At 43.3% G+C, this 26,369-nt stretch overlaps 1 protein-coding gene across 1 annotated transcript in view; it reads left to right on the top strand.

Annotated features, from left to right (window-relative positions):
* The window catches only part of MAOB (monoamine oxidase B), a 103,204-nt gene that overhangs the window by 20,953 nt on the left and 55,882 nt on the right, over positions 1-26,369 (top strand). Inside the window, exons 2-3 of the mRNA XM_039251925.1 lie at positions 14,989-15,083; positions 16,754-16,891. Of these exons, the coding sequence (XP_039107856.1) occupies positions 14,989-15,083; positions 16,754-16,891 (233 nt within the window). The remainder of the gene's footprint in view (positions 1-14,988; positions 15,084-16,753; positions 16,892-26,369) is intronic.

A 26,369-nucleotide genomic window follows, 5' to 3' on the forward strand; every position in this document is an offset into this window, starting at 1 on the left:
TTTTTGCCACATTGTTTTCCTCAAATGCTTCACCAATGCATGTTTCAGCCAGATTTGTTTTATCACATTGTTGGCAGCATTTAATACCTTCTCTCTCTTTGTTTTTCAAACCTTCTCAGATTGAGAGCAAAACTGCTATTTCTCAGTTTCTCAGACTGAGAAGTGAAGATGGTTGTTTTTCATTTTTAATCACTAGCCACTAGCTGAACGTTCTTCTTAGAAGGGTCGATTATCCAATCGTATTTTCTGGGAGGGCTATTTTTCAGTTCTTTTTTTTTCTCTTGACTTGCAGTTAGAATGTGGGGTGGAATCCATTCTTCTTTCCAAATGAAGTGGCGTTTACGTTTATGTTTCTGGACCGATAGGCAGCTAATAGGAGAAGCATTTTAGCCAAGATGTTAAAATGCTCTATCTGGAGACCCACGGTGCCTTTCCAGCGCGTGGAGTCCTCTGTGAGACTCTTGACCACCTTTAGTGGACAGATCTCACAGCCAGGTGTATGGCCATTGGCCACAGCATGATTCCGATACTGCAATTAAAATGGCCTAATCCAATGAGGCAACTTCCTTGAACATGTTTTCCTTGTGATATTCTTCTACATAACGTTCATTCTGTGAGGCTACTACTTTTACAAAACTCCAGGGGAGCTCATTGGTTTCAAAACTCACCTGTACTAAGATGACATCCAAATCCCTGTATTTTTGGCCCAGTCAACATATGGGAAAATAAAGAAATAGCTACCGGCTTTGTGTTTGGGTCCGTTGAGAGAGACCAGAGGAACTGGGGAGGTGTGGGGTGCAGATGGGCATAGTAAGACAGAGAGCTAAGAAGGTACATGGAGGGGGCGCCGGGGTGGCTCAGTTGCTTGGGCGTCTGCTCTTGATTTCGGCTCAGGTCATGAACTCATGGTTCGTGGGTTTGAGCCCCGCATCGGGCTCTGCCGTGACAGTGCAGAGCCTGCTCGGGATTCTCTCTCTGTCTCTCTCTGCCCCTCTCTCGCTCTCACCAGCATGAGCTCGCTCTCTCTCTCTCTTTCTCTCTCAAAACAAATGAATAAACATTAAAAAAAATTGGGGGTGGGCACCTGGGTGACTCAGTTGGTTAAGCGGCCGACTTCGGCTCAAGTCATGATCTCACAGTTCATGGGTTCGAGCCCCGCATCAGGCTCTGTGCTGACAGCTCAGAGCCTGGAGCCTGCTTCGGATTCTGTTTCCCTCTGTCTCTGCTCCTCTCCCACTCCCACTCTGTCTGTCTCTCAAAAATAAATAAACATTAAAATAAATAAATAAATAATAAAAAATTAAAAAAAAATTTTTTAGAAGGAAAGTACATGGAGACTGTGTGTAATTTTCCAGATTTAAAATGTAGCCACTAAAGGCTTTTAAATGTATTTTTTTGCTACCGTGGGTTCAAGTGGTGACATTGGCACTTTCAGTTCCATTTGCTCCTTTGTTTAGGAGGAATGTGTCCTGGGGCGCCTGGGTGGCTTAGTCGGTTAAGCGTCCGGCTTTCACTTAGGTCATGATCTCGCGGTTCGTGGGTTCGAGCCCCGCGTCGGGCTCTGTGCTGACTGCCAGCTCGGAGCCTGGAGCCTGTTTCAGTCTGTGACTCCCTCTCTCTCTGACCCTCCCCTGCTCACGCTGTCTCTCTCTCTCCTAGAAATAAATAAAAAATATATATATAAAAAAAAAGGAGGAATGTGTCCAGGATGGTAGGGTGCCCAGGTGTGGCTTACACTTCCTTTCAACAAGATAAAATTGGCCTCTTCCATTAGAGGTGCCTTTACCTTTCAACGTGGAGTGCTGATCGGTATCACAGTTTGGGGCTATGCCCAAAGCTTAAGTACAAAGAGTTTGTTTAAGGTACTTAAGCACACATACACACACACATGTATGCCCACACCAATATTTCAGCTATAGCATAATATAAGAGAAATGTAATATAGGAGAAATTTCTGTGAGTAACTAGAAATTCAATATAGGAGAAATTTCTAACCAAGACAGCACAGCCTGAGCATCTTTCTGTTCCACGATGTAATGATGCAGGCGTAGGACTTAAATGCTCCCGAAAAATTGAGAATGAGCAAAGCCCTTAAAATACCTCTTTAAAATATCAGATGCTCGGGGCGCCTGGGTGGCTTAGTCGGTTAAGCGTCCGACTTTCGCTTAGGTCATGATCTCGCGGTTCGTGGGTTCGAGCCCCGCGTCAGGCTCTGTGCTGACTGCCAGCTCAGAGCCTGGAGCCTGTTTCAGAGTCTGTCACTCCCGCTCTCTCTGACCCTCCCCTGCTCACGCTGTCTCTCTCTCCCTCCTAGAAATAAATAAAACATTAAAAAAATTAAAAAAATAAATAAACATTAAAAAAAACAACAACAACCAGAGGGGCACCTAGGTGGCTCAGTTCGTTGAGTGTCTGACTTCAGCTCAGGTCGTGATCTCACAGTTTGTGGGTTTGAGCCCCACGTCATGTGGGTTTGAGCCCCACGTCAGGCTCTGTGCTGACAGCCCCAAGCCTGGAGCCTGCTTTGGATTCTGTGTCTCCCTCTTTCTCTCATTCTCTCTCTCTCTCTCAAAAATAAATAATAAACACTAAAAATATATTAAAACAACAACAACAACCAGAACGTACTTGACCTGTAATTATCAGAGGTCAATGTTTCATTGCCAGAACTGCTTCTTCCACCCCTTTGACTTCTATTTGAAAGTGGTTGTTAAAACCTCCAAGGCCACATGTTCCCACACACTCATTTCTGAGGGGCCCATTTCTGGTCAAGTTCACACTCTTGATCTGCCACCATGTTTCCATCCCTCCTGGGTGGCCCAGAGACCCGGAGCACTTGAATCGACAGGGTGAGACCTCTTATATCTGGGTATGTCATGGCTTTTCCTTGGCCCTGAGAAAAGTAATGAGATTCTGAGGGTAGAATTTTTCTTGGTGAGTTGAATACTTTCCTAAATGGTATTGACCATCACTTAAATATTTTTAGGTTTATTTATTTATTTTGAGAGAAAAAGAGAGAGCGAGCGAGCAGAGAAGGGGCAGAGAGGGAGAGAGAGAGAGAGAGAGAGAGAGAGAGAATCCCAAGCAGGCTCTGTACTGTCCGAGCAGAGCCCAATGCCAGCTTCAAACTCACAAACCGTGAGATCACGACCTGAGCCGACATCCAGAGTGGGACGCTCAACCGACTCAGCCACCCAGGAGCCCTGACAGTTACTCAACTTTTGAGTAGAGTGTAATGAGAGAGCTGACATTAGAGTTTCTGAAAATACTACGGAATATTTCCGCAGCCTGGAATTGTAGAACCTTGGCAAAGCCGATTTCTTAACTCACATCTCGGGAAATTTCCTTTCTCACCTGGGTTCTAAGTGATTTGCACACCCTGATTATTATTTCTGGCTGTGCGTTGAATGCGGAAAGGCCTGCTCTTTATTATACTGCGTTTATAGCTCCAAGGCTGAAACTTAACATCCTTAAGCTCTGTTACCGTGAGACGCCTCCAACTACTCATGTAGCACTTCTTTGGCCTAGTGTCCCATGTCCCAGGTCCTGAAATAGCACCGCTGGCAGACTTCCCTCCCTCTCCGCCCTCCCTCTGCCAGCACACCAAGGCTCCCCGGGCATATAAGAAATGCCAGCCGGGGGGACGCCTGGGTGGCTCAGTCGCTTAAGTGTCTGACTTCGGCTCAGGTCACAATCACACAGTTCGTGGCTTCGAGCCCTGCGTCGGGCTCTACACTGATAGCTCAGAGCCTGGAGCCTGCTTCCGATTCTGTGTCTCCCACTCTCTCTGCCCCTCCCCTGCTCGCTCTCTGTCTGTGTCTCTCAAAATAAAATAAAGACATAAAAAAAAATTAAAAAACAGTGAAGTTGCCTTAACGCAAAAAAGAAAATGTCCCGTGTTTATTAGTTTGCTGGCGCTGCTGTAAGAAAGTACTGCACACTGGGCGGCCCGAGACAACAGAGATGTAGTGCCTGGAAGTGAGAATTCCGAAATCAGAGCGCCGGCAGGACCGTTGCCTCTGAGCACCAGGAGGGAAAGTCTGTTCCGTGCCTTTCCCCCAGTTTCTGGTCGTTCATTACAGTCGTTGACACTTCCTGGGCTTTCAGAGGCATCACCCTGACCTTGACCTCTACCTTGATCCTCACGTGACCTTCTCAGTGTGTGTGTGCCTGTCACTGAGTTTTCCCTTTTTTTATATAAGGACACCAGTCATCCTGGATTAGGTCTCACCCTGGTGACCTCATTTTAACTTGATGACCTCTGTAACACCCCTGTCGCCTAATGAGTTCACTTTCTGAGGTTCTGGGTGTTAGGATTTCATCATATGGATCTTTTAAATTAAAAAAAAAAATTTTTTAACGTTTATTTATTTTGGAGAGACAGAGAGACAGAATGCAAGCAGGGGAAGGGCAGAGAGAGAGGGAGACACAGAATCCAAAGCAGGCTCCAGACTCTGAGCTGCCCGCATAGAGCCCAGTGTGGGGGCTTGAACCTGCGAACCGCGAGATCATGACTTGAGCCGAAGTTGGACGCTCAACCGACGGAGCCACCCAGGCGCCCCTTCATCATATGGATTTTGAGAGGGCACAATCTCTAACACCACGCTATCCAAATTCACTCATCTGGTTGTTCCTTGGCTAACTCATGGCACCACGGAGTGGCAGCCTGCTCCCCCACTTCTCCAAGACTCTAGCTGTGGAGCTGCCCCTGGGCTTTGCAGGTCCCTTGGCTTCCCTCCTCTCCTTGCCTGCCTTCACCTGGGCAGTCCTGCCACACCGCGTGCAGCCTAAGGACAGTGGTGTGGTTGAGGATGTTTGATGTGTTGAGGGAAGAGGAGAGGATTCTGTGACAAACCTACCACCCGCTGTAGTCACACTGACCAAGTGGACTAGTCGCTTTGGGTAGTATTTCCCAAAATATGTGAGGAGACATTTCTGTCATTCTCGAAAATCCCTTCCACCCCCGCACCCCCCGCCGTTCCTTGGTCCAACTTTGGCTCAAGTCATGATCTCGCGGTTCGCAGAAACTGGCTTAACTTTGTGTGTGTGTGTGTGTGTGTGTGTATTCATTTTTATTTTATTTTACAGCAGCTGGGTGCTTATTACTAACAACCGTTACTACTTATTACCAGCAACCATTATTGATACAGAAAAGGTCAGCAAACATTTCAACATTTGTACTTGAACAACATTTCACTCACCTTTAAGTTGGGCAGAACTTCAGTATTTTGCAATTAAAAATATAAGGGCGCCTAGGTGGCTCAGTTGGTGGAGTGGACTCCTGATTGCGGCTCAGGTCATGATTTCACAGTTGGTGCGATCGAGCCGTGCACTGGGCTCTGACCTGACAGCATGAAGTTGGCTTGGGATTCTGTCTCTTTCCCTGTCTCTTTGCCCCTCCTCCCACTTATGCACATGGGCCTCTCGCTTTCTCAAAAAAAAATAAATATTTTATATAAATATAGATAGATATAGATGATATAGATATAGATATAGATATAGATATAGATATAGATATAGATATAGATATAGATATAGATATAGATAGATCTGGAGTGCTTAGGTGGTCACTTAAGCCTCCAACTCTTGATTTTAGCTCAGGCCATGATGTCACAGTCATGAGATCGAGCCCCACATCAAGCATACACTGGGAGTAGAGCCTGCTTAATATTCTCCCTCTCTCCCTCTCCCCTTGCCCACTTGCACTGCCTAAAAATAGATATATAATACATATGTTCTAATATCCATATAATTCTATATATATTCTAAGAAAATCCATACATTTCAATTTTTTTAATGTTTCTTTTTTAAGGAGAGATGGAGCGTGAGCAGGGAAGGGGCAGAGAGAGAGGGAGTCCCAGAATCTGAAGCAGCTCCAGGCTCTGAGCTGTCAGCACAGAGCCCGATGTGAGGCTTGAACTCACCAGCTGTGAGATGATGACCTGAGCCAAAGTCAGATGCTCAACTGACTGACTGAGCCACCAAGGCCCCCTAAATCTACACATTTCAGATTACAGATAACCATCTTCATAATTTTGATTTCATGGACTTTTTTTTAAATGAGCTTTAATGAACATATATTAGTTTCAGGTGTACAACGTAAGGATTCGCTATTTGTATATATTGCAGAGTGACCACCACAATGAGTGTAGTCAACATCCACCTCATGTAGTTACAAAAGCCCTTTTTTTGTGATGAAAACTTCTGGGATCTACTCTGTTAGCAAGTTTCAACTGTCAATACAGCATTAGTGACTAGAATCACTGTGCTGTACGTTGCATTTCCATGGCTTACTTATTTTATGACTGAAGCTTTGTTTCTTTTGACCACTTGGTCTAACTTGTTTTCCAGAAGCTTCTGATTATGAAAATTTTCAGAGAATATACAGTCAAGACTCATATACCAACCAACTAGATTCTGTAATTAACATTTTTGCTGTATTTGCTTTATTCCATCGTCTCTGTCTATCTCTTTCTCTCCATCTATCAATCCCTCTTATTTTTTGATGTATTTCAGAGTAAGTCCTTAACCAGCTGTGTTTGCAAATTGCTCTGGGGCCATGCTGATCTTCTCTATATCATTCCCAGAACTGCTGAAGTGAGCACAAACCAGCTTTGCTTAAATCAGCATTTCCTTGGCCCCTCCCATTCTGTGATAATCTAAGTGAGACAGGACAGTGCTTTTAAGTAAGCAGAGATTTCATACCCTCAAAACATCTAGTCCAAAGTCTGTCCTGTCTCATTTAGATTATCACAGAATGGGAGGGGCCAAATTTAATCACGGATGAGGAGAGTGAGGCCCACAAGGTCAGGAGTCTTGCAGGCATGGCTTATTAGCTACAGAGCTTTTTCTACAAAATGGCGGCATTCTGCCCTTGTCCTTGAATCTGACGACATTTTCCTTCTACTCTGGCCATTGCACACTGCTGACCGCCTTGGTCTTTGGCTCACAGAAGTGTTGCAGGGGAGGACAAAATAAAGTTCCTGGGCCGGGCTCCACACCAGGCTCCCAGAAGATGGAAGGAGGGGCAGACTTGGGCATAGATGAATGACTCCTTTGTAATTTCATTTCTTCTGGGTACTTGTTACGTCTCACCCAGATTTCTTTTCCTTGGCTGGGCCCATGTTGTATCCTCTCCTTCCAGAATTCCTAAAATTCATCATTTCAGTTTTGGTGAAAAAAGATGTCGACGTGGAGAAATGTTCAAGGTAATCTACAGCAGGCTTCTGACACTCCTGAGGACATATGTAACACCTAGCTCTATCAGAGACTAAGATCTAAGGTGTGAGTCAGCCGAAGGGGGAACACTAGCTCTCCAATTTTAATATCCTACCTGAAAAAATGTTTGTGACTCTAAAACTCGTGTTGGGAATCCATAAGAGGGCGGCGATCACAGCAATGAGGTATTTTTCATCCTCAAATTACAGTCAAGGAAACTATCATGATACATCAAAAACAGGGCTTTTAAGTATTTAAGTTCTCTCCTAATGATTGGCTGTATCTCAGGAAAATCGCTCTTATCAGTCTAAGATTTTTAGTAGTAATGATTGTTTCTATAGCACTAATCTTTTCAACATTTGAGGCTAAGCAAATTTAACTCCTTGTTTTCTGTGAATGTCGTCTGATATAGTCTGAGAACAATTCATCTGAGAATTATGTTCTTGGCAACAATGATTGTTGGGATCCCAATTATTGTAACTTATTTTTTTAAGTTTATTTATTTATTTTGAGAAAGCAAGCGAGCGAGCCACGGAGGGGCAAAGAGAGAGGGAGAGAGAGAATCCTAAGCAGTCTCTGTGCTGTCAGCATAGAGCCTGACACGGGGCTCGATCTCACAAACTGTGAGATCATGACCTGAGCCGAGATCAAGAGTCTGATGCTTAACTGCCTGAGCCACCTAGGCATCCACCAAGTATTATAATTTATTAAAGATTCTATAATTATTGAGTGGTTACTACTGATTGATTTGAATTTCAATATAATTAACATATGGTGTTCTGTTAGTTTCAGATGTACCTTATAGTGATTGAACAATTCTGTGCATGATTCAGTGCTCATCGTGATAAGTGTACCATCCCCTTATTTATACACATTCCATGGAACTTCCAAAAGGATTTGAGGCCGGTGAATGAAACGTTTAGTTTTCTATAGCAAGTTTGTGTGTTACGTTCTTCATTTAAAAACACTGAGAAGGACAGAGCTGCAAGTTCTGGGTCTGCATTGTTTTTCTAACGGGACTCCGTGCTGTGAAAATAAAGTTTGTCTGCCCCACTTACAATATTCCAAAAGCTCTCTCACTCTTCTCTGACAACAAAGGGTAAAAAAACAAAACAAAAGCTTCGTTCTGAAGTAAGACTTATTGTGACTGCTGACATTTTAGGAAATTGTAATCATTTCCACATAAACCGTGATGAAGAGACCATTTTTATGGCTTTCGACATATTCTGAAAGGCCTTGGAAGCAATCTTACTCTAGTATCATCTGGAGAAAGGTTTCTATGGCAACTCAGGAACTCTTGGTGTTTTTTTTATCCTTTTCAGGAGCATAAATCATCCCACGACCCGAGGCTTCGATAAAGGTCGGTACACTTTGGTAGCTCGGTCTCTATTTTCCAAAAAGTGGCAAGGGGTGCACTGTCGGGAAAGAGACAAGCGGCAGGTGATTTTTATCCACATAGCCTTTCCAAGAAAACTAATAAAGATAGGCTCTAATTTTGAAATGTGGCCTGCTTAGAGAATTTCTTAAACACAGGCCACGTTAAAAAACAGGATTTTTTAACCACAGGCCATATACGTTATAGGAAGCAATGAGACAAGTGAAAAACACCTAGGACAGAGAAACAGAACTGGATTTTAGATCTAACTCTGCCGTTGTGGTAGGAACCCCTCCCTAAGTAGAAAGAAAAAATTGACGAAGAAAGAAGAGAAGACTTCAAGGTCACCTAGATATGAGTCCAGCTGCCTACATCCCCCATGTTCTTGTAAACTGAAACAACTTAATCAGACTACATGTTTATGTGTATTACCATATATGGGAGACAAAGAAACAGAAAATGCATAAAAAACCCTATGCCATATGATGTGGGCCGCTCAGTTCTTTTGGGTACGAACCCAACTGAGCGGTGCTGGCATAATAAAGTTGCTTCCTGGAAAGAAAAGTCTCGGTGTCACGACTCTGAGCGAGAATCCTGCAACACCATAGCTGGTTGTATGATGCCGAACACGCCCGGAATCTCTTGGAGCCTCCTTTTTTTTATCCAAAAAATGGGAATAACAGTGCCAGCTTCACAGGTCATTGTTAAGGACTGAATGTGTGTGAATAGAGAGATCTGCAGCACTGTATAAATATAAGGTGGGTAGTATTATCAGTGGGCTGGCCTTCTTTCCAGCTCTTTCCCTCTGAAAAAGTCCAAGGTATCCTTTGCCATTTTGGGTGTGACCAGAAGAAACCAGTTTCAGTGTGTGCAAATATTGTAGCCCCTTATGCCATATTAAACACACTGTGTTTACATAGATGGCCATCGCCACCATTTGTTTATTTATTTATTGACCAAGTAATTAAATGTCATCTCTGTGGAAGGGTAGTAAATTGAGTCCACGTAGGTGCCGACTGTGTACTAGCACTGGGGAGACAAAGAACGGATAATTAAATTCTTATCAGTCAGGAAATAGGTTTTCTGAGTTTCAAAGACACAGACAGCATAGTCTGTCCAGGCAGCACCCTGCACAAGGTCACCCTGCTGCTGCAGTCAAAGAGGGGACGCGATCCAGCCCACATTTTGCCAGCCCAAGACATCTGCACCGATGTGGGCTGCATTTCACCTGAAAGGAAGGGACGCCATTTTGAAATTTACCTGCCAGGCGCGTGCATCTTCTTGTAATTTACACAAAGGAAGGCCTGTGCTGGCCATGGCCGTGGTGTTTAACGGAAGGCTTTCAGTGTTTCACTGTTTCGTATGAGGAAGGCTACCGGGCACGTTTGTTATCGGAAGTCAGAGTGCCTGCGTTTGAATACTGGCTCTGTCCCTTGCTAGCTGTGAGACCTGGGGCACGTTACTGGGCCTCCCTGTATCATTACCGGCCTCTCTGTGTTGAAAAGTTCAGCAATTAACTGAATGCCATCTACAAATGCCACTTTCCTTTAATGAATTTATTTCACAAAGGGGATATTTTTCTCCTTACCCCCGACCTTTTGTGTGTGCGTGTGTGTATGCGTGTGGGTGCTTGTGTTAAATAACCAAAAGCCATTCTCTTTAGAAACATCAAAGAATCTCAGTTCTTTGATCAGAAGGTCACTTGGTTGTTCCTAGAATTTTCTCATAAAGCCATTGCTTTGTCAGAAGTCACAGAGGTGTTGAAGGCTATTTTCATATTTTTGCCTTTCATCCCTCCTGGGGAAATGTTCGTATCTTTAACCAGGGTTATAGGGTGAGCGGAGCTTTGAGGTACAGTGAATTTCTTTGTCAGTTTTGGTTAACATGATACTTTTTTTGATGGGGGGGTACCTTTAAACTGAGAGGAAGTCCTCATGTGGTATTGAAGTACTCATGTTTCTTAATGTTTTCAACACAATTAACTTCGCATTTTATTAAAACATTTTTTTTCAAATGTTTATGTTTTATTTATTTTCAAAGGGAGATAGAGCGTGCACGCAGCAGTGGGGGAGGGGCAGAGACAGAGGGAGACAGAATCCCAAGCAGGCTCCTCGTTGGCAGTATCAAGCCCGATGGGGAACTGGAACTCACGAACCATGAGAACATGACCCGAGCCGAAATCAAGAGTCATGCTTAACCAGCTAAGGCACCCAAGCACCCCAAATAGCATCATTGCATTTTAAGATTTTGAAAAAGTGTTGTTAAATGTCAGGTTTTGATATGAAGGACGTGAGCCAGATTGACAAACCAAAGCATGGGGCAAGTGGCGATTGTGATTTGTCTCTTCCCTGCAAATCCTACCCCCTTCACTGCTCCTCAGACACCTTGAACACTCTCCTCTGTTACCAGCACCATGTACTTTGCCGTCTCCTTGCGCCATCCAACTTTTGGGTCGTTTTTCCGTGACAGGAAAAAAAAAAACAAAACCCGGAAGCATTGAATGCTAATAATGTAGCACACCCCTGATCCCCCGATTTTTAGATATTTAAAATCATTTGCACGCTTAATCCAAACTGAGGTACGCCAATGGTCGAGGCGGTCATCACTTAGGTGAAACTGTTTCCAAGTAAACTACCTGAGAAGAAAGACCCAGTATTTTTATAACTTCATGATGTCAGGCATCAGGCCATCATTGTGCTGTGCTTTCCATCATTCATCCAAGGAAGACTCTGAGCCAAAACACCGTGGACCCTGTACCATCTGGAGACTACAAATGAAATGATCTTATCAGGGGCGTGTGCGGGGCACCCAGGGGCTGCTGCTGAATGTACCAGTGATAATCCGTTTGTGAAATTAATGGATCCTGCATGTTAAGCTCTGGCTTAATTAACTTTTTAAAAGCACAAAGCAGGGGCGCCTGGGTGGCTCAGCTGGTTAAGGATCCGACTTCGGCTCAGGTCATGATCTCATGGTCTGTGGGTTCAAGCCCTGCGTTGGGCTCTGTGCTAACAGCTCAGAGCCTGGAGGCTGCTTCGGATTTTGTGTCTCCCTCCCCTCGTTCTCTCTCTCTCTCTCTCAAAAACAAATAAACATTAAAAATAAAAAGTAGAAGTAGTACTGTCCAGGGACTCCTCCCTGATGACTGGGGAAAGGACTGATAGTTTAGCCGATGGAAGAAGAATTAATAAACCAAACAATGAACTCTACAGAGCTGCCCCAGCCTATGACAGTCAGCGCTCTTTCTTAAGAGTCCGTGTCTCTGCCAATTTGGAGGCACTTGAAATGCATTTTGCCATCGAACAAAAATACGAGGGATGGTACATTCTCTGGGAAGTCTGGAGATTTTTAAATGCAGTACTAGAGAAAAAAAAAGAAAAAAAAAAACAAACCCCGAACCGGAAAGTACAGGAAACATAGTTGCCCTGAAAACACCAGAGAGTGTCATGGGCACTGTTTAAACACTTACGCAATCAATTCCTGACACCATGTTAAAAAACTAGAGCAGTTTTTTTTTTTTTAATGCAAAATAATAGGCGCCGTCATAAAGCACTGAGCATTCGTTTTGTCCCGTGTGAGGCGCTTTATAAGCAAAGCGTATCTGGTCTTCACAATGTTGAAAAATAAATTTTTTAAAGAAAAAAATGGAGGTTTAGTGACATGCACTGACCTACCGTTCGTTACACAATCGGTAAACGGCAGGGTCAGAGGTCAGCCCCAAACCTGAACTCTTAGCCACTACCTTTGGACCAAAGAGGAAAAATTAAAAACACAGTAACTCCATTACAGTGGTTCATGTGAAATGTCTTACAGCATTCTGCTCTCCAGAATGCTGCTAGAATACCAGTTTTTCTTGTACGTGGATATTTAATTTTTATAACCCATTTAAGAACAAGCTTATAATCGATTTGTAGTTTTAATTTTTTTAATGTTTGTTTATTTATTTACTTATTTGTTTATTTATTTATTTTGAGAGTGAGAAGGAGACAGATGAGTGGAGCAGAGGCAGAGAGAGAGGGAGACACAGAATCTGAAGTAGGCTCCAGGCTCCAAGCTGTCAGCACAGAATCCGATGCGGGGCTTGAACTCACGGACTGTGAATTCACAGACTGAGATCGTGACCTGAGCCATCCAGGCGCCGCCTGCAGAGCTACTTCTTAATCTTAATCGCCTCCTGACCAGACTCCCAGATCCTCAGTTTCTTAGGTCCCCTGAAATTCCCTTCTAAACCACAGTGACTTCCTTAAGCCACCCATTAGTTTCCGAATCCATTTTTGCCACTTGATGTCGGACAAGGAATTGAACGCTCCCGCACTCCTCCCACAGTGAATATTAAACAAATGGTGAGATATTTCCCACCACATACCCTCGTATTGCCCTTGTTTAAAGATATTTTTGTAAGTTTCTGAGTTTGATTTTTTAAGGCACAAGAGCACAGAGAACTCTCTCTTGAATGGTTTGATAAGACCCTGGCTTGTTTTCATAATTGTTCGTGTTTAGCATCAGATACTGTTGCGTAACTGCACAGAGCAAAAGACAGTGCCTTTTGTGGAACAGAAAATGCTAGTGTGCATGTGCGATGTTGTATTTCACTCTGAATGCTTTTGTTTCAGCCTGGGTGTGCTTAGCGGGTCTGTGTGAATTCCCTGATAACAGCGGTTACTATGGCCGCACGTTAGTTCATATTTCATTTGTTGAACTGATGCTTGATAAGAGAAATGGCATTTGAAACGTCTGCAATGTTGACTCTAAATAGAAATGTTTTCTCCTTTTTCTCCCCCCCCCCCCCCCCATGGAGGTAGAATTAGCACTGGAGTTAAAAACCCAAGCTTTATATTTCTAAATGAGGGTGTGAGATGCCGTGAGCACCGCCTGGGGTGGTTGGGGACTTTGGGACCCTAACCCTGCCACCAGCTGAAAGCCCCTGCCCTGCCTCCAAGGACAGGGCTTGGAAGACAGATTAACTCCAATAATGAAATGTCAGATCAGATCAGCCTTTAAAAAAAAAAATGAGTTTTCTCTTTTAGGGTAGCTGACAGACCATGAACGGAGACCTAGCTTTTACGGGTGGGCTCATATTTTATATGCTACGGATTCTTATCGAACCACAAGATACAAGTGTGTTTTTAAAATGTGTCGATCCGAAGAAAGTAAAAAATATCTTTTGAAATGTAATTTCCCCCTGGTGCAGAAATTGCGAGATGCCATCGCTGGAAATGATGGCTCGGAGGCTCCGTGGAAAAACAGTACGTGTGTTTATGAATCCTGACCCGGGAGGGAAACTGCCCGGCTTGGCTTTGCTGGTTCTTTGTGAGACCCCGTGCATTTCAGTGTCCTCGGCCACACAATGGGAAGATCGACAGTACCTTTTCTCAATGGGTTTTGTGAGAATTCACTGAATTAATATATGATAACACTTACAACAGTGTCTCAAATGTAGTGAGCACTGTATGAGTATTAGCCCTTTTTATAGGAATCTGTCTCTCTCTCTCTCTCTCTCTCTTTTATTTTGCACCTAGTGGGGTCTAAGAATCCTAAAACCGTTATTTTCGAAAGACAGGATAGAAGCCATTTCATTTATCTGTAACGCACAGCTTCTTGGCATTTCCTTGATTTTGTTTGCTCTCAGAAAGCAAATGATCAAGGTCATTAGAACTGAGGAAATTTAGTCATCATGGTAAGAGCTCTGGAGCTCCCCTGTCTGAGAAAGATCTTATTAAGCTCTGGAAGGTGGTTTTAAAGATGCAGGATTTTAAGACCTTTGAGGTCAAAAACTACACCTAAGGGTGCCTGGGTGGCTCAGTCGGTTGAGTGTCCAACTCTTAATTTTGGCTCAGGTCGTGATTCGGCTCAGGTCGTGATCCGGGGGTCATGGGATTGAGCCCCGAGTCGGACTCCGTGCTGAGCATGGAGCCTGCTTGAGATTCTCTCTCTCTCCCTCCACCGTCCCTCTCCACCACTTGCACTCTCTCTCTCTCTCCTTCTAAAATTAAAAGAAAATAAAGAGAAATAAGTCAATGGCTACATTTGATCTGGTGCTGACGGGGGCTTAGACATTGCAGCGGGGACTTGCGTCTTCATTTGTACTGTCAGACACATAATCATTCAATTTAGTCCTTAAAGACCGACATTTTGATACGGTGACCAAGGATGTTTTTAAGATGTGAGACATTTACCAAAAACGAAATCCCTTTTGTTCTTGCCAGAAATCGCAGGTGGTTTCCCCTTCTTGGAGTCTGGGCCTCAGTTGAGAAACCCCAGCCACCTGTAAGGTGCACGTAACAGTAGGCCATGTGCGTGAGCCAACATGGGCTTTTCTCATCGACGTGAACATGAGGAGCTTACCCGGAGTCCCTGGGAAGTATTGGATTGTGATTTCTTATTGTATTTTCTCCCAGGTATGGCAGCAGCCAAACTTTTGCATGACACTGGCCTGTACGTGGTTGTTCTGGAAGCCCGGGACCGAGTAGGAGGCAGGACTTACACCATCAGGGTAAGACATTAAAGGTGTGGGGGAGGAATGTAGGACTGAAGCAGGGCTGTTGTTGTTTTCTTTTCTAAAAGCCTTGAATGTCATTTGACTCTCATTAAGAGAGTGGAGGGGCGCCTGGGTGGCTCAGTCGGTTAAGTGTTGGACTTCGACTCAGGTAATGATCTCACAGTTCGTGAGTTCGAGTCCCGCATCGGGCTCTGTGCTGACAGCTCAGAGCCTGGAGCCTGCTTCAGATTCTGTGTTCCCGCCACCCCCCCACCCCGCTCCTGCCCCACTCACACTCTGTCTCTCAAAAATGAATAAATGTTAAAAAAAATTTTTTTTTAAATAGAGTGGAAATTACTTCAAACGTTTCTCCACAGCCCCTCTCTCAATTTGCTACCTTTTCAACAGTCGCTTCTGTCTCTTTTCTTACCTCATGATGCTTCACATGTGCCCAATAAATTATTGCACCGATAAAGAAGGGTTTGGAATATGTCAGTAAATAAAGATTCCTGCCTTTGTGAAACTTATGTTATCTTTGGGGACAGAGGAGCTAGACAGCAAACAAAGAAATAAGAGAAAAGGAGAGACTTCTGTGGTGTCCCTGGCTAATAGATATCTGGTTATGCTTGGACACCTTCAGACATAGCGAACTTTTGTTGTTATTTTCTCAAAGATTCATCCTTCATCATTGGAAGTGAAGCTGAGCTGTAACCATATGGAAAACTTGTTAATGAGCACATAAGAACAATTTCAAAGGGTCCAATTATGGCCAAAATATTCCCTGGTGTTATCTTTAAAGTGTCTGGCTTAACCACATAAGAAGTGATCAGCTCCTTTCTTCGTTTTCTCTAGCGTTAAGTGGCTCAAAAATTAACCTGGGGTACTGAATAAAGAGAAATTCATCAAGGATTCATAGCTTACAACTTCAAGGTGCTAAAAACCAAACCATGATATAATTGGTGAGCGATGGGATTTAGAAGTCTTTTGCCTATTTAAACCATGAGAGACTCTTGAATGCTGACAAAAACTGATGACTGATGGATGTGGGGGGGAGGGGGGGATGGGCATGAAGGAGTGCACTTTGGGGATGAGCACTGAGTGTTATGTAGAAACTAATTTGACAATAAACTATTTGTAAAAAAAAAAAAAAATAAAAATAAAAAAAATAAAAAAAAATAAAAGTATTTTGTCCAGGAAAAAAAAAAAAAAAAAAAAAAGAAGTCTTTTGCCTATTTAAAATTCAATCCAGGGGCATGTGGGTGGCTCAGTTGGTTAAGCATCTGACTTTGGCCCAGGTCATGACCTGACGGGTTGTGAGTTTGAGCCCCATGTCAGTTGTGCTGGCAGCTCTGAGCCTGGAGCCTGCTTCGGATTCTGTGTCTCCCTTTGTCTCTGCCCTTCCCCCACTCAGCCCTCTGTCTCCCTCTCTCCCGCAAGAAGACATAAACATTAAAACACATTTAAAGTTCAATCCAATTAGCTTTAAACTGAAGAATGGTTTTTGGACAGGTAGGTCACACGAATGACATACAGTTGAAAATAGAATCCCATTTTCCATGGACACACCTCAAGGTGTGTCTATAACCTGGGAAATACCCATTTGTTGACTTCAGAGCTCTTTTTTCTTGATCTAGGAAGAAGATTTCCACAAATATTTATTTTCTTTTTTTTTCCTGGGAAAACAGAACCAAAAGGTTAAATATGTGGACCTTGGAGGATCTTATGTTGGGCCAACTCAGAATCGAATCTTAAGATTGGCCAAGGAGCTAGGATTGGAGACCTACAAAGTGAATGAAGTGGAGCATCTCATCCACCATGTAAAGGTAGGCCTGGTCCAGCCTTCGAAAGATCTAAAGACTTCTCTATGGGTCTTCCCATATATGAATTCCAGATCCTTCACTCAGAGAATCTACTGTCGTCCTGAATGATGCATGTGTATTTTAGAAGTGTTTTTGGACCATTCTGAAAATGTTTTCACAGTCCCCAAAGGAGAATTCGATGGGAATTCTCACCTGCTTGGGAAGGTTATTGACAAAGCAGCATTGCCCATTTGGCAAAGTGTTTAACAAAACCAACAGAGGAAAAAAATGTGATTGATTTATTAAGTGCCTCTGTCTAAATATCTGGGTTCTTTCATGTGATACAAAAACCCGTGTACAGTTTTATAAAGGTGGCCCCAGACTTCATGTTGTAAGGAGTATTTGTAGTACACCTAACATAATATTTTGAAATTTATCATTGTATCCCACATATCATCTAAGGTTACCCTTCTTTGGAGATTTACATAAAAGTGGCTCAAGTCCCGGGGCACCTGGGTGGCTTAGTCGGTTAAGCGTCCGACTTTCGCTTGGGTCATGATCTCGCCGTTTGTGGGTTCGAGCCCCGCGTCGGGCTCTGTGCTGACTGCCAGCTCAGAGCCTGGAGCCTGTTTCAGTCTGTGACTCCCTCTCTCTCTGACCCTCCCCTGCTCACGCTGTCTCTCTCTCCTAGAAATAAATAAAAAAAACATTAAAAAAAAAAAAAAAAGTGGCTCAAGTCCCAAATTCCATCTATTGTGGGGAACCTCTCCATTGATCTCCCCAAAACTTCTGTGAGTTGACTGGGTCTCCTATTCCCACGATCATTTGCGGCTCATGGTTCTGCTCATTCACATCCTAGGGCCTGTGACTCTTTTTCTTCCCTTTGTTTTATGCCAACCTGTGTTCAAACTCACCTCTTCATCTTGATTGTCTTCAGGCCACCCCAAGCGGTTGTGTGCGGCAGCCCTGACTGAAGTTTTGGGCCATGGGGGTGGAGGGTTTAGTTGCAGAAACAAACAGCTACGAATCGAATGCTGGACATTCTTAACTCTGATAAGCTCTTAGACCAGTGAGCCCCTGGGGACTTCTTCCCGGCCATACTTCTCTGTGTGTCCAAGTCACCCACCGTGGTGATGTCTTCAGACTCCTCCCATATCTCCCCGATCCTTGTTTTGCCAGCATCCTTATTTTAGTCCAAAGAGTCACTGTTGTTCTGTAACCAACAGAGTCGCCTATTCGGGGGGCCCCAGCCTGGAGTCCCATAGAAGAACTGGCAGAGGTTTTGAACTTCACCTCTGCCTCTCTTCCATACTTGCCTTTGCAGGCGGCAGTGAGCGTACAGAGACATACTCCTCACTGGTAGAAATCATCCCTTTAGAAGACAGAAGAAACTAGCAGCAGGCAGTTTTGATTTACATTGACAATGTTGACACCTTTATTTTCTTTCTGAGTGGAATATAACAAAGAGGGACAAATAACAGACTATACGTTACGAGTCATTTAATAAAAGAGGAAATAAGCATCTAAATTGGGACAATGTGGGTACAAGCTTCCTTAACTTTTACATAAATGTTTGGTTGACCTTCAGATTTTGTTTTATGAGCCTTTTCACCTTGCTTCTATCTGTGTCAAGCCGAAAAAGGGACCCAAGAATTAGAAATGAAAATGTAGCCTGGTGGTAGTGCAATTTGTCGAGCATCGATCGACAGGCTTAACAAAGATCCTCAACTGGGCTCGTTGCTTTTAAATGGAGGTCATGTGGACTGATTTCTTTGTCTTCCTTATCCTAACATGGAAGATTTACAGGGACCGACTTCCCAGAACACTAGGATCTCTTTTAGATTTTTCCAGACAAAGGAGATAACTGGAGATTATGTTCATTTGTCCCTCTGTGCCCAGGATGCTTTTTTTTCCTGGCAATCGTACAGCTGACATGAAGTTCCATGAAGTTTGAGAGCGATGGCTCAGAGTCATCAGTTGAGGAAACAACATCACGCTGAAATAATTTTTCACAGCGATGGCCAGACGTGCTGCTTTCTTAGACGATTTCAAATACCCTATGTGCAGCTAAGAAAAAAATACAAATAATTAAGCAGTATCTCTGACTTGATACAGGGTAAACACATATGCCGACAGTGCTCCTTATAAGATTGCCAACAAATGCTGTTGCTTTTGAATGATCGCAAAAGTGAAAACATAAGTAGAAAAGGCGGGTAAAGAAAAACAATTGAAGAGCCTTTCCATGATCCTATCTAGAGAAAATCATTCTAAATCTTCTCTTGGCTCAGAGATTTTCATATTCCTGTATTGCTATTTTCTGACCTCTACTGGAGGAAATGAGAAATATCAGTACACTTAAAAAAATCTTGTATATGTATGCGTATATGTATATATATTTGCTATACTGACTTACTCTGTAATTAATTCTCCCTACCAGGACAATTGAAATGCTAATGAGGCTAAATAAAGGTCTTTTTCAGGGTCGATACAGGTGCTAATTTGACCTCCCGTGGTCATATCCAATGAGGAGCTACATAATAAAAAATGGTAAAGACCTGATACCTGAGAAGTCCTCCCAAAGCTAAATACTTGTCCTCTACCATCACCACCTCCGTGTCTCTGCTCGCATGTCATTCCTCTTTTTAACCTGCGAAAGCATTTTGGATGGCTACATCCATTTCTGGAATTTTTGATAACAACTCTTGGTGTTCTGTCTCCTACTTCATGCCAAAGAATATACTTGAGAAATTTGTCTCTTCCGTCATGGTAGACAATACTATAGGCATTTGGATGTTACTGTCTATTGCTGTTTCAATAACTACTGTTCCCGAGTGCAAATTACGGGTCACGCGAATATATAGTCCATTTGTGCCTTGTTTCATCTACGGACCCATGTGTATTTCTTAACCCAGAGCCTGAGAGTATCAAGGATGCTACTTATCATAATGTCCAATTCCACCATTCAAATTAGCCTGCTCGAGGAATCGGCTTTTCAATTTCTTTACATGGACGTTAATGGAAGACAGAGTTTTGTTGGCAGCTTTAATACCATTAGGAATTTGAATATGCAAATGGAAACTGGCAGGAGGCACCTGGGTGGCTCAGTCACTTGAGGGTCTGACTCTTGATATTGGCTCAGGTCATGATCCCAGCACTGTGGGATCAAGAATTGAGTCGGACTTCACGCTGAGCATGGAGGCTGCTTAAGATTCTCCCTCTCTCCCTCTCCCCACTCGCGCATTCTCTCTCTCTCAAAAACAAACAAACAGACAATTAAAAAAAAGAAAGAAAGAAACTGGTGAGATGGAGCTACTCCTAAAAGCAAGATGGTCCAGGAGTACCTGAGTGGCTCAGTTGGTTAAGTGTCCAGCTCTTGATATTGGCGTGGGTCATGATCTCATGGTTTGCAAGTTCGAGCCCCGAGTCAGGCTCTGCGCTGGTGGTGCAGCAAACAGAAACTATCTTGCCGTGCAGGACCTCAGCGTCCCCCAAAAATCTTCAAGTCGGAAGTGTTCGGTCTTCTTCAAGCTCTTAATATGCCTTTCTCCACACCTTTACCTCTAATCCTATTAATCCACAGAAGCTTAGATCAAATTTCAGGCTGGCCTTGCTTATTTCATGCTGACAGAAGTCTCCAGGAACAGGTTAGGCAAATTCTTGTATTTCACACGGAAACAGCTGCCCATTTCACATGAACTTCACACATGCCACTCAGAGCTCACCAGCTCCTAGTCTGCCCTAGCCGAGATGGGCTTTGTGAACCTTCATTTCCCCTCCTACCTATATGCCATGACATTTCTTTTTTGTTGGCGACAAATATCTCTTATTATCGTCGGAGATTTTTTATTTTTGTAACATGGAGAAGAGTCATTTCCTCTTCAGCAAGTGGAACCCATTTGTCTGGTGATCATACTGAAGCTTATGTTAAGTTGTTCTAGAAATCAAAGTGCTCATTTGTGTTCTTTAGAAAATATGGCATGGGCACCTAGGTGGTTCAGTCAGTGAAGCATCTGACTTCAGCTCAGGTCATGATCTCTCGGCTCGTGGGTTTGAGCCTCTGCGTCGGGCTCTGTGCTGACAGCTTCAGAGCCTGGATCCTGCTTTGGATTGTGTGTCTCCCTCTCTGTCTCTGCCCCTCCTTCACTCTGCGCTCTCTTTCTCTCTCCTTCAGAAATAAATATTTAAAAAAATTTTTTTAAAAAGAACTTTTTAGTTCTTTTTCACTCATAAATATTTCACAAATATTCTCCAATGTCATTAAATTTTTTTTAAAAAAGTACTTTATAGATGCCATTTTATTTTCTCTAATTTTTTTAATATTTATTTTTGAGAGACAGACAGACTGTGAGCAGGAGAGGGGCAGAGAGAGAAGAAGACACAGAATCTGAGGCAGGCTCCAGGCGCCAAGCTGTCAGCACAGAGCCCGATGCAGGGCACGAACTCACAAACTGTGAGATCATGACCAGAGCTGAAGTTGGATGCCTAAGCAACTGAGCCACCCAGATGCCCTTATAGATCCCATTAAAAATTTTTTTAAATGCTTTATTTATTTCTGAGAGAGAGAGAGAGAGAGAGACATGGCGTGAGCAGGAGAGGGTCAGAGAGAGAGGGAGACACAGAATCTGAAGCAGACTCCAGGCTCTGAGCTGTCAGCACAGAGCCCGATGTGGGGCTCGAACCCACAAACCGTGAGATCGACCTGAGCTGAAGTCGGACGCTCAACCGACTGAAGCACCCAGGCGCCCCTAGATCCCCTTTTAAACAGATACATAATATTCTGTTGCAAGAACACTCTGTAATATGGTGGATATTTTGTCAATCAGTTACAATTAATTAGGCATCTACATACTTTATTTAAATTGTCCAACATTTATTGAGCATCTAATATAGGTTACTAGCATGCAAGGCACTGGGCTAAATAATTGAATTTGAAACAGTTTGGGCTATACTCAGTGTGAGATTGGTGAGATCAAATTAACCAAGAAAAATTTAAAAAAATGACTAGATAAAACACAGCAAAAATAAATAATAAATAAATAAATAAATATTTCCATGCCACAATTAAACCAGAAAAAAACAGCAGCCTTAGATCATAAAATCTGAGAATTGATGGCAAGGAAAACTTTTGATTTCTTTTTTTTTTTTTAATGTTTTATTTATTTCTAGGAGAGAGAGAGACAGCGTGAGCAGGGGAGGGTCAGAGAGAGAGGGAGTCACAGACTCTGAAACAGGCTCCAGGCTCTGAGCTGGCAGTCAGCACAGAGCCCGACGCGGGGCTGGAACCCACGAACCGCGAGATCATGACCTAAGCGAAAGTCGGACGCTTAACCGACTAAGCCACCCAGGCGCCCCAAAATTTTCGGTTTCTAATACTGCTGCTCAATCCCAGAGCTCAACTGTTGCTGAAAGCACACACATTACAGGTAAAAGTCAGCGATCACGAACACTTCAACGATTTCCCTTAGAGCCTCAAGGTTGGTGAGGACTTGGTGTGCCTTTTAAATTACCCAGACAATGGTTTTGCCAATGCCTTTCCACATTCTCTACCTCTTAACCCTGTGACATCTCTTCTCTGGCCACCTGCATGCTGTCCACTAAGCCAGTGACACCTTCGTTCGTTTGTTCGTTCATTAGTTTATACTTTAATTCCAGTTAGTTAACATACTTTTATAGCATTATATTAGTTTCAGATGTACAATACAGTGATTCAGCAGTTTTATACGTCACCCAGTGCTTATCAGACAAGTGCACTTCCATCACCTGTTTAACCCAGTGGCACCCTATTTTTTCTTTTAAATGTTTTATTTATTTCTAGGAGAGAGAGAGAGAGACAGCATGAGCAGGGGAAGGTCAGAGAGAGGGAGTCATAGACTCTGAAACAGGCTCCAGGCTCTGAGCTGGCAGTCAGCACAGAGCCCGACGCGGGGCTCGAACCCACGAACCGCGAGATCATGGCGCAAGCGAAAGTCGGACGCTTAACCGACTAAGCCACCCAGGCGCCCCGAGTGGCACCCTATTTAAAATATGGTCATGATGCGCCTGGGTGGCTTAATTGGTTGAGTGTCCAGCTCTTGATTTTAGCTCAGGTCATGATCCCATGGTAGTGAGATCAAGCCCCGCATCGGGCTCCCCACTAGGCATGCAGCCTGCTTGAGAGTCTTCCTTCATTCTCTCCCTGCCCCTCCCCCATTCATGTGAGCTCACATACACTCTCTCTAATTCTCTCCCTCAAAAAAAAAATGTTTGGTCATAAGAGCACCCCACTTTAAAGTATCATCAAATGGGGACCCAAAGAACTCAGGAATAGATAAGCTTTGGTGAAATTGTTGTTAAACAGTAAATACATTTAAATACATTAAAGAATTGGAAGAATTATTATTGTAGTACAGAATGTACTACATACTGTATTTTTCAAAAAAAGCCTTTATATTATAAAACATTATATAATCTATAGAATAAGAATGTGGGGGGGGTGAGAAGGTAAGAAGCATAAGCAAATGGAGTGCTAATGACATCTTCTTTCATAGTGTGGAATCCGTGTATACCAAAATTAAACTTGTAGGCAATAAAGAAACAAAGACTCAAATCACCTAATGGTTTTTACAATCTTTTCATTGTCTGCTACAGGGCTCTTTCAGGAACTCCTATTTTTTAGGGTTATGCAACATTTATTTGAAATTTAGTACTTCCTTCAACTCACTTCAGTTTGTGTTTCTTCCATTAAATTTGAGTATGTTTAGGTCATTAAAAATAGCAAATATAATATGATTTGATTCTCAGATATTTGCATTTCTTTCTTTGCCCCTTCCTCTTTTCCTTCCTCCCTTTCTGTTTCTTTTCTTTCTCAGTCATCCATTTGTGCATTTATCCATCCATCCATCCATCCATCCCACCATCCATCTAACCATCCACCCATTCATCCATTCACACATCCGTCCATCTGCCCATCCATTCATCCATCCATCCACCCATTCATCCATTCACACATCCATCCATCCATCGCACCATCCATCTATCCATCCACCCATTCATCCATTCACACATCCACCCACCCGCCCCCCCATTCATCCATCCATCCATCTACCCACCCACCCACCCACCCATTCATCCATCCATCCATCCATCCATCCATCCATCCACCCTTATAAAAGGGTCTGGAGTGTCATGCACCAAATGTTATAGCTATTTTTTTAAATCTGCATGGTGTGATTTGGGATGATTTGCTCCGTTCTTCTTTGTATTTTTTAGTACTGCCGGAACTTTTTTAGAAAGAGCTCCTCTCATTTTTATTTTTAAAAATGTAATTAGACACAAGCTCTACTTCTGAGAGCCTGTGGACTATGAGAGGAAATTAAGCTCTGTGACTCTTTATCTGCCCAGCAGCGATCTCCCGGGTTATATATCTATTAATAGTGACCAAGCTGCTTCCAGCCGGGCTTAGTGACTGAGCCTCAAGCCTTTGAGTTCAGACGGTCTAGATCCCGAAGCAGCTGTTTGAATGCAGAACCACGGAGCTCTTATGCTGGTATTACTGGGCTGCAGAATTTTCCCAGTGTCTGGTACACACACATAGACTTCATTGTTGACCTTTTGTGCCACCTTGGCCCTGTCCTTAGGCTTTTGTGCCTTAATTTCTCTATTTGCAAAAAAAAAAAGGGGGGGTGTTTGTACTCTTCCTGCTTAGCGCTTTGAGCCTTTAAAGAGAAAAGATGCTAACCGAAGGCACTGATTAACATTATTCTCACCATCAAGGAGGCTCTGATACACTGAGACTGTCTTAGTAGGAAAGCTACAGTCTATTTACTTTCCTTTTGAAAAACTTTTCTAATAGACTGTGTGGATTGTCACTCCCAAGTAAGAACTTGAGTTGCAAGGTGCCGACTGGGATGAAAGCGTGCACGTTCTTATCAGAAGAGAACCCGGCAAGTAAGCTCATCTTGCAGATATTTTTATAGGCTCATTATATACTGAACTATAACCCTTCCTGCTTTTAAATCCAACCTTCTCTCCTCCTTTACCTGTATCGCGTGTTATGAATAGGTGAGGCCGTCAGCATTTGGCTGCAACTAAACTCACAGGCCCAGACAAACAACGGCAAATAGATAATAGAAGAGAGAGAAGAAAATCTCCTTTCCTGGTTATGTGTCTCCTACAGCCCTCCTCTGATTCCTTTAGGCCCTGACATATGGGACTGTTATTATGAGGCCCCCTTGAGAACCTTCCCTTCAGCTTACTAAGTAGCCATGCTGATGTCCTTCTAGAAGTTCCAAGAGACTGTGGGCCCGTCAGAGTTGACGAATCTATAAATAACCTAAGTTCAGAGGATCAAAACACATTATTTCTTTTCTTTCTTTTGGCAGAGGCATGAAATCTGGGCATACTCCCTAAAGTAGCTTAAAACAGCCCTGTCCAATAGAAATAGACGTGCCACGTGTCATTTAATTTTTCTAGTAACCGTATTGAAAAGTAAAGCAAGAAATAGGTGAAATTCACTTCTAATACTAGGTTTTATTTAACCCAGTGTATTCAAAAGAACATTGTCTCAACATGTAGCCTTGGTACCAAGGCTTTGACCTCTGGTGTGTATTTTATACTTCTGGCAGATCCCATGTATTTTTGCAAACGTGCCTCACGCATCTTCAATTTTGTAGAAACCTGTACAAAACGTACACCTAGATCCCACAACATAAATGCTACACGATGACCCAGATTCACTTCACTTTTTCTGGCATCTTCAAATATCTGGCATCACAAAGAACTTGGAAGTGAAACAGAATGAAAGTCCTCTTATGGATTTTGCTTTCTCGTAGCAAACCGGCTTTGAATCACATTCTCTCTAAATGTTTTATTTAGTTTTGAGAGAGACAGAGAGCATGGGGGAGAGGCAGAGAGACAGAGGTAGACTCAGCATCCGAGGCAGGCTCCAGGTTCCGAGCTGTCAGCACGGAGCCCAATGCGGGGCTCAAACCTGTGAACCACGAGATCATGACCTGAGCCGAAGCCGGACGCTCAACAGACTGAGCCACCCGGGCGCCCCTTGAATCACATTGTAAAACTCTCCTAGGTGGTGCCGTGTGTCTGTGATCTTTATGCATGAGACAGGGAGCAAATTGGAACCATGTGAGGTCAAGGTGGTCAGAGATGCTGCCAGAGAGAACGCTGTGAATGCTTCTCAAAACCTCAAAGGACGTCGCTAAATAAATTTAGAGGGATCACTTTATGGAGAACATAAAGCCTTTTGGTATAGCATCGTTATTTTATGAAAAATTGTCAAATTGTCCCTGACTATGACTAACTCAGGGAAACCATAGAACTGGCCCAACGTACTTTAAATGATCATTGTCTTAAAACACAGCAAGAGAAGATTCCCGAAAGTACTGAGTTGTAGAGAAGATAAGCCTATGGTTCATTGGATAAGCTCATTTATTTACTCGTTTCATCTTTCAGCACACATGCTCCATGCAAAACGCTCAGCCAAAGGGCTGCAGAGTGGCACGGAGCC

The sequence above is a fragment of the Hyaena hyaena genome, unplaced genomic scaffold, assembly GCF_003009895.1.
Source record: "Hyaena hyaena isolate Hyena2069 unplaced genomic scaffold, ASM300989v1 scaffold_402, whole genome shotgun sequence".
NCBI lineage: Eukaryota > Metazoa > Chordata > Mammalia > Carnivora > Hyaenidae > Hyaena > Hyaena hyaena.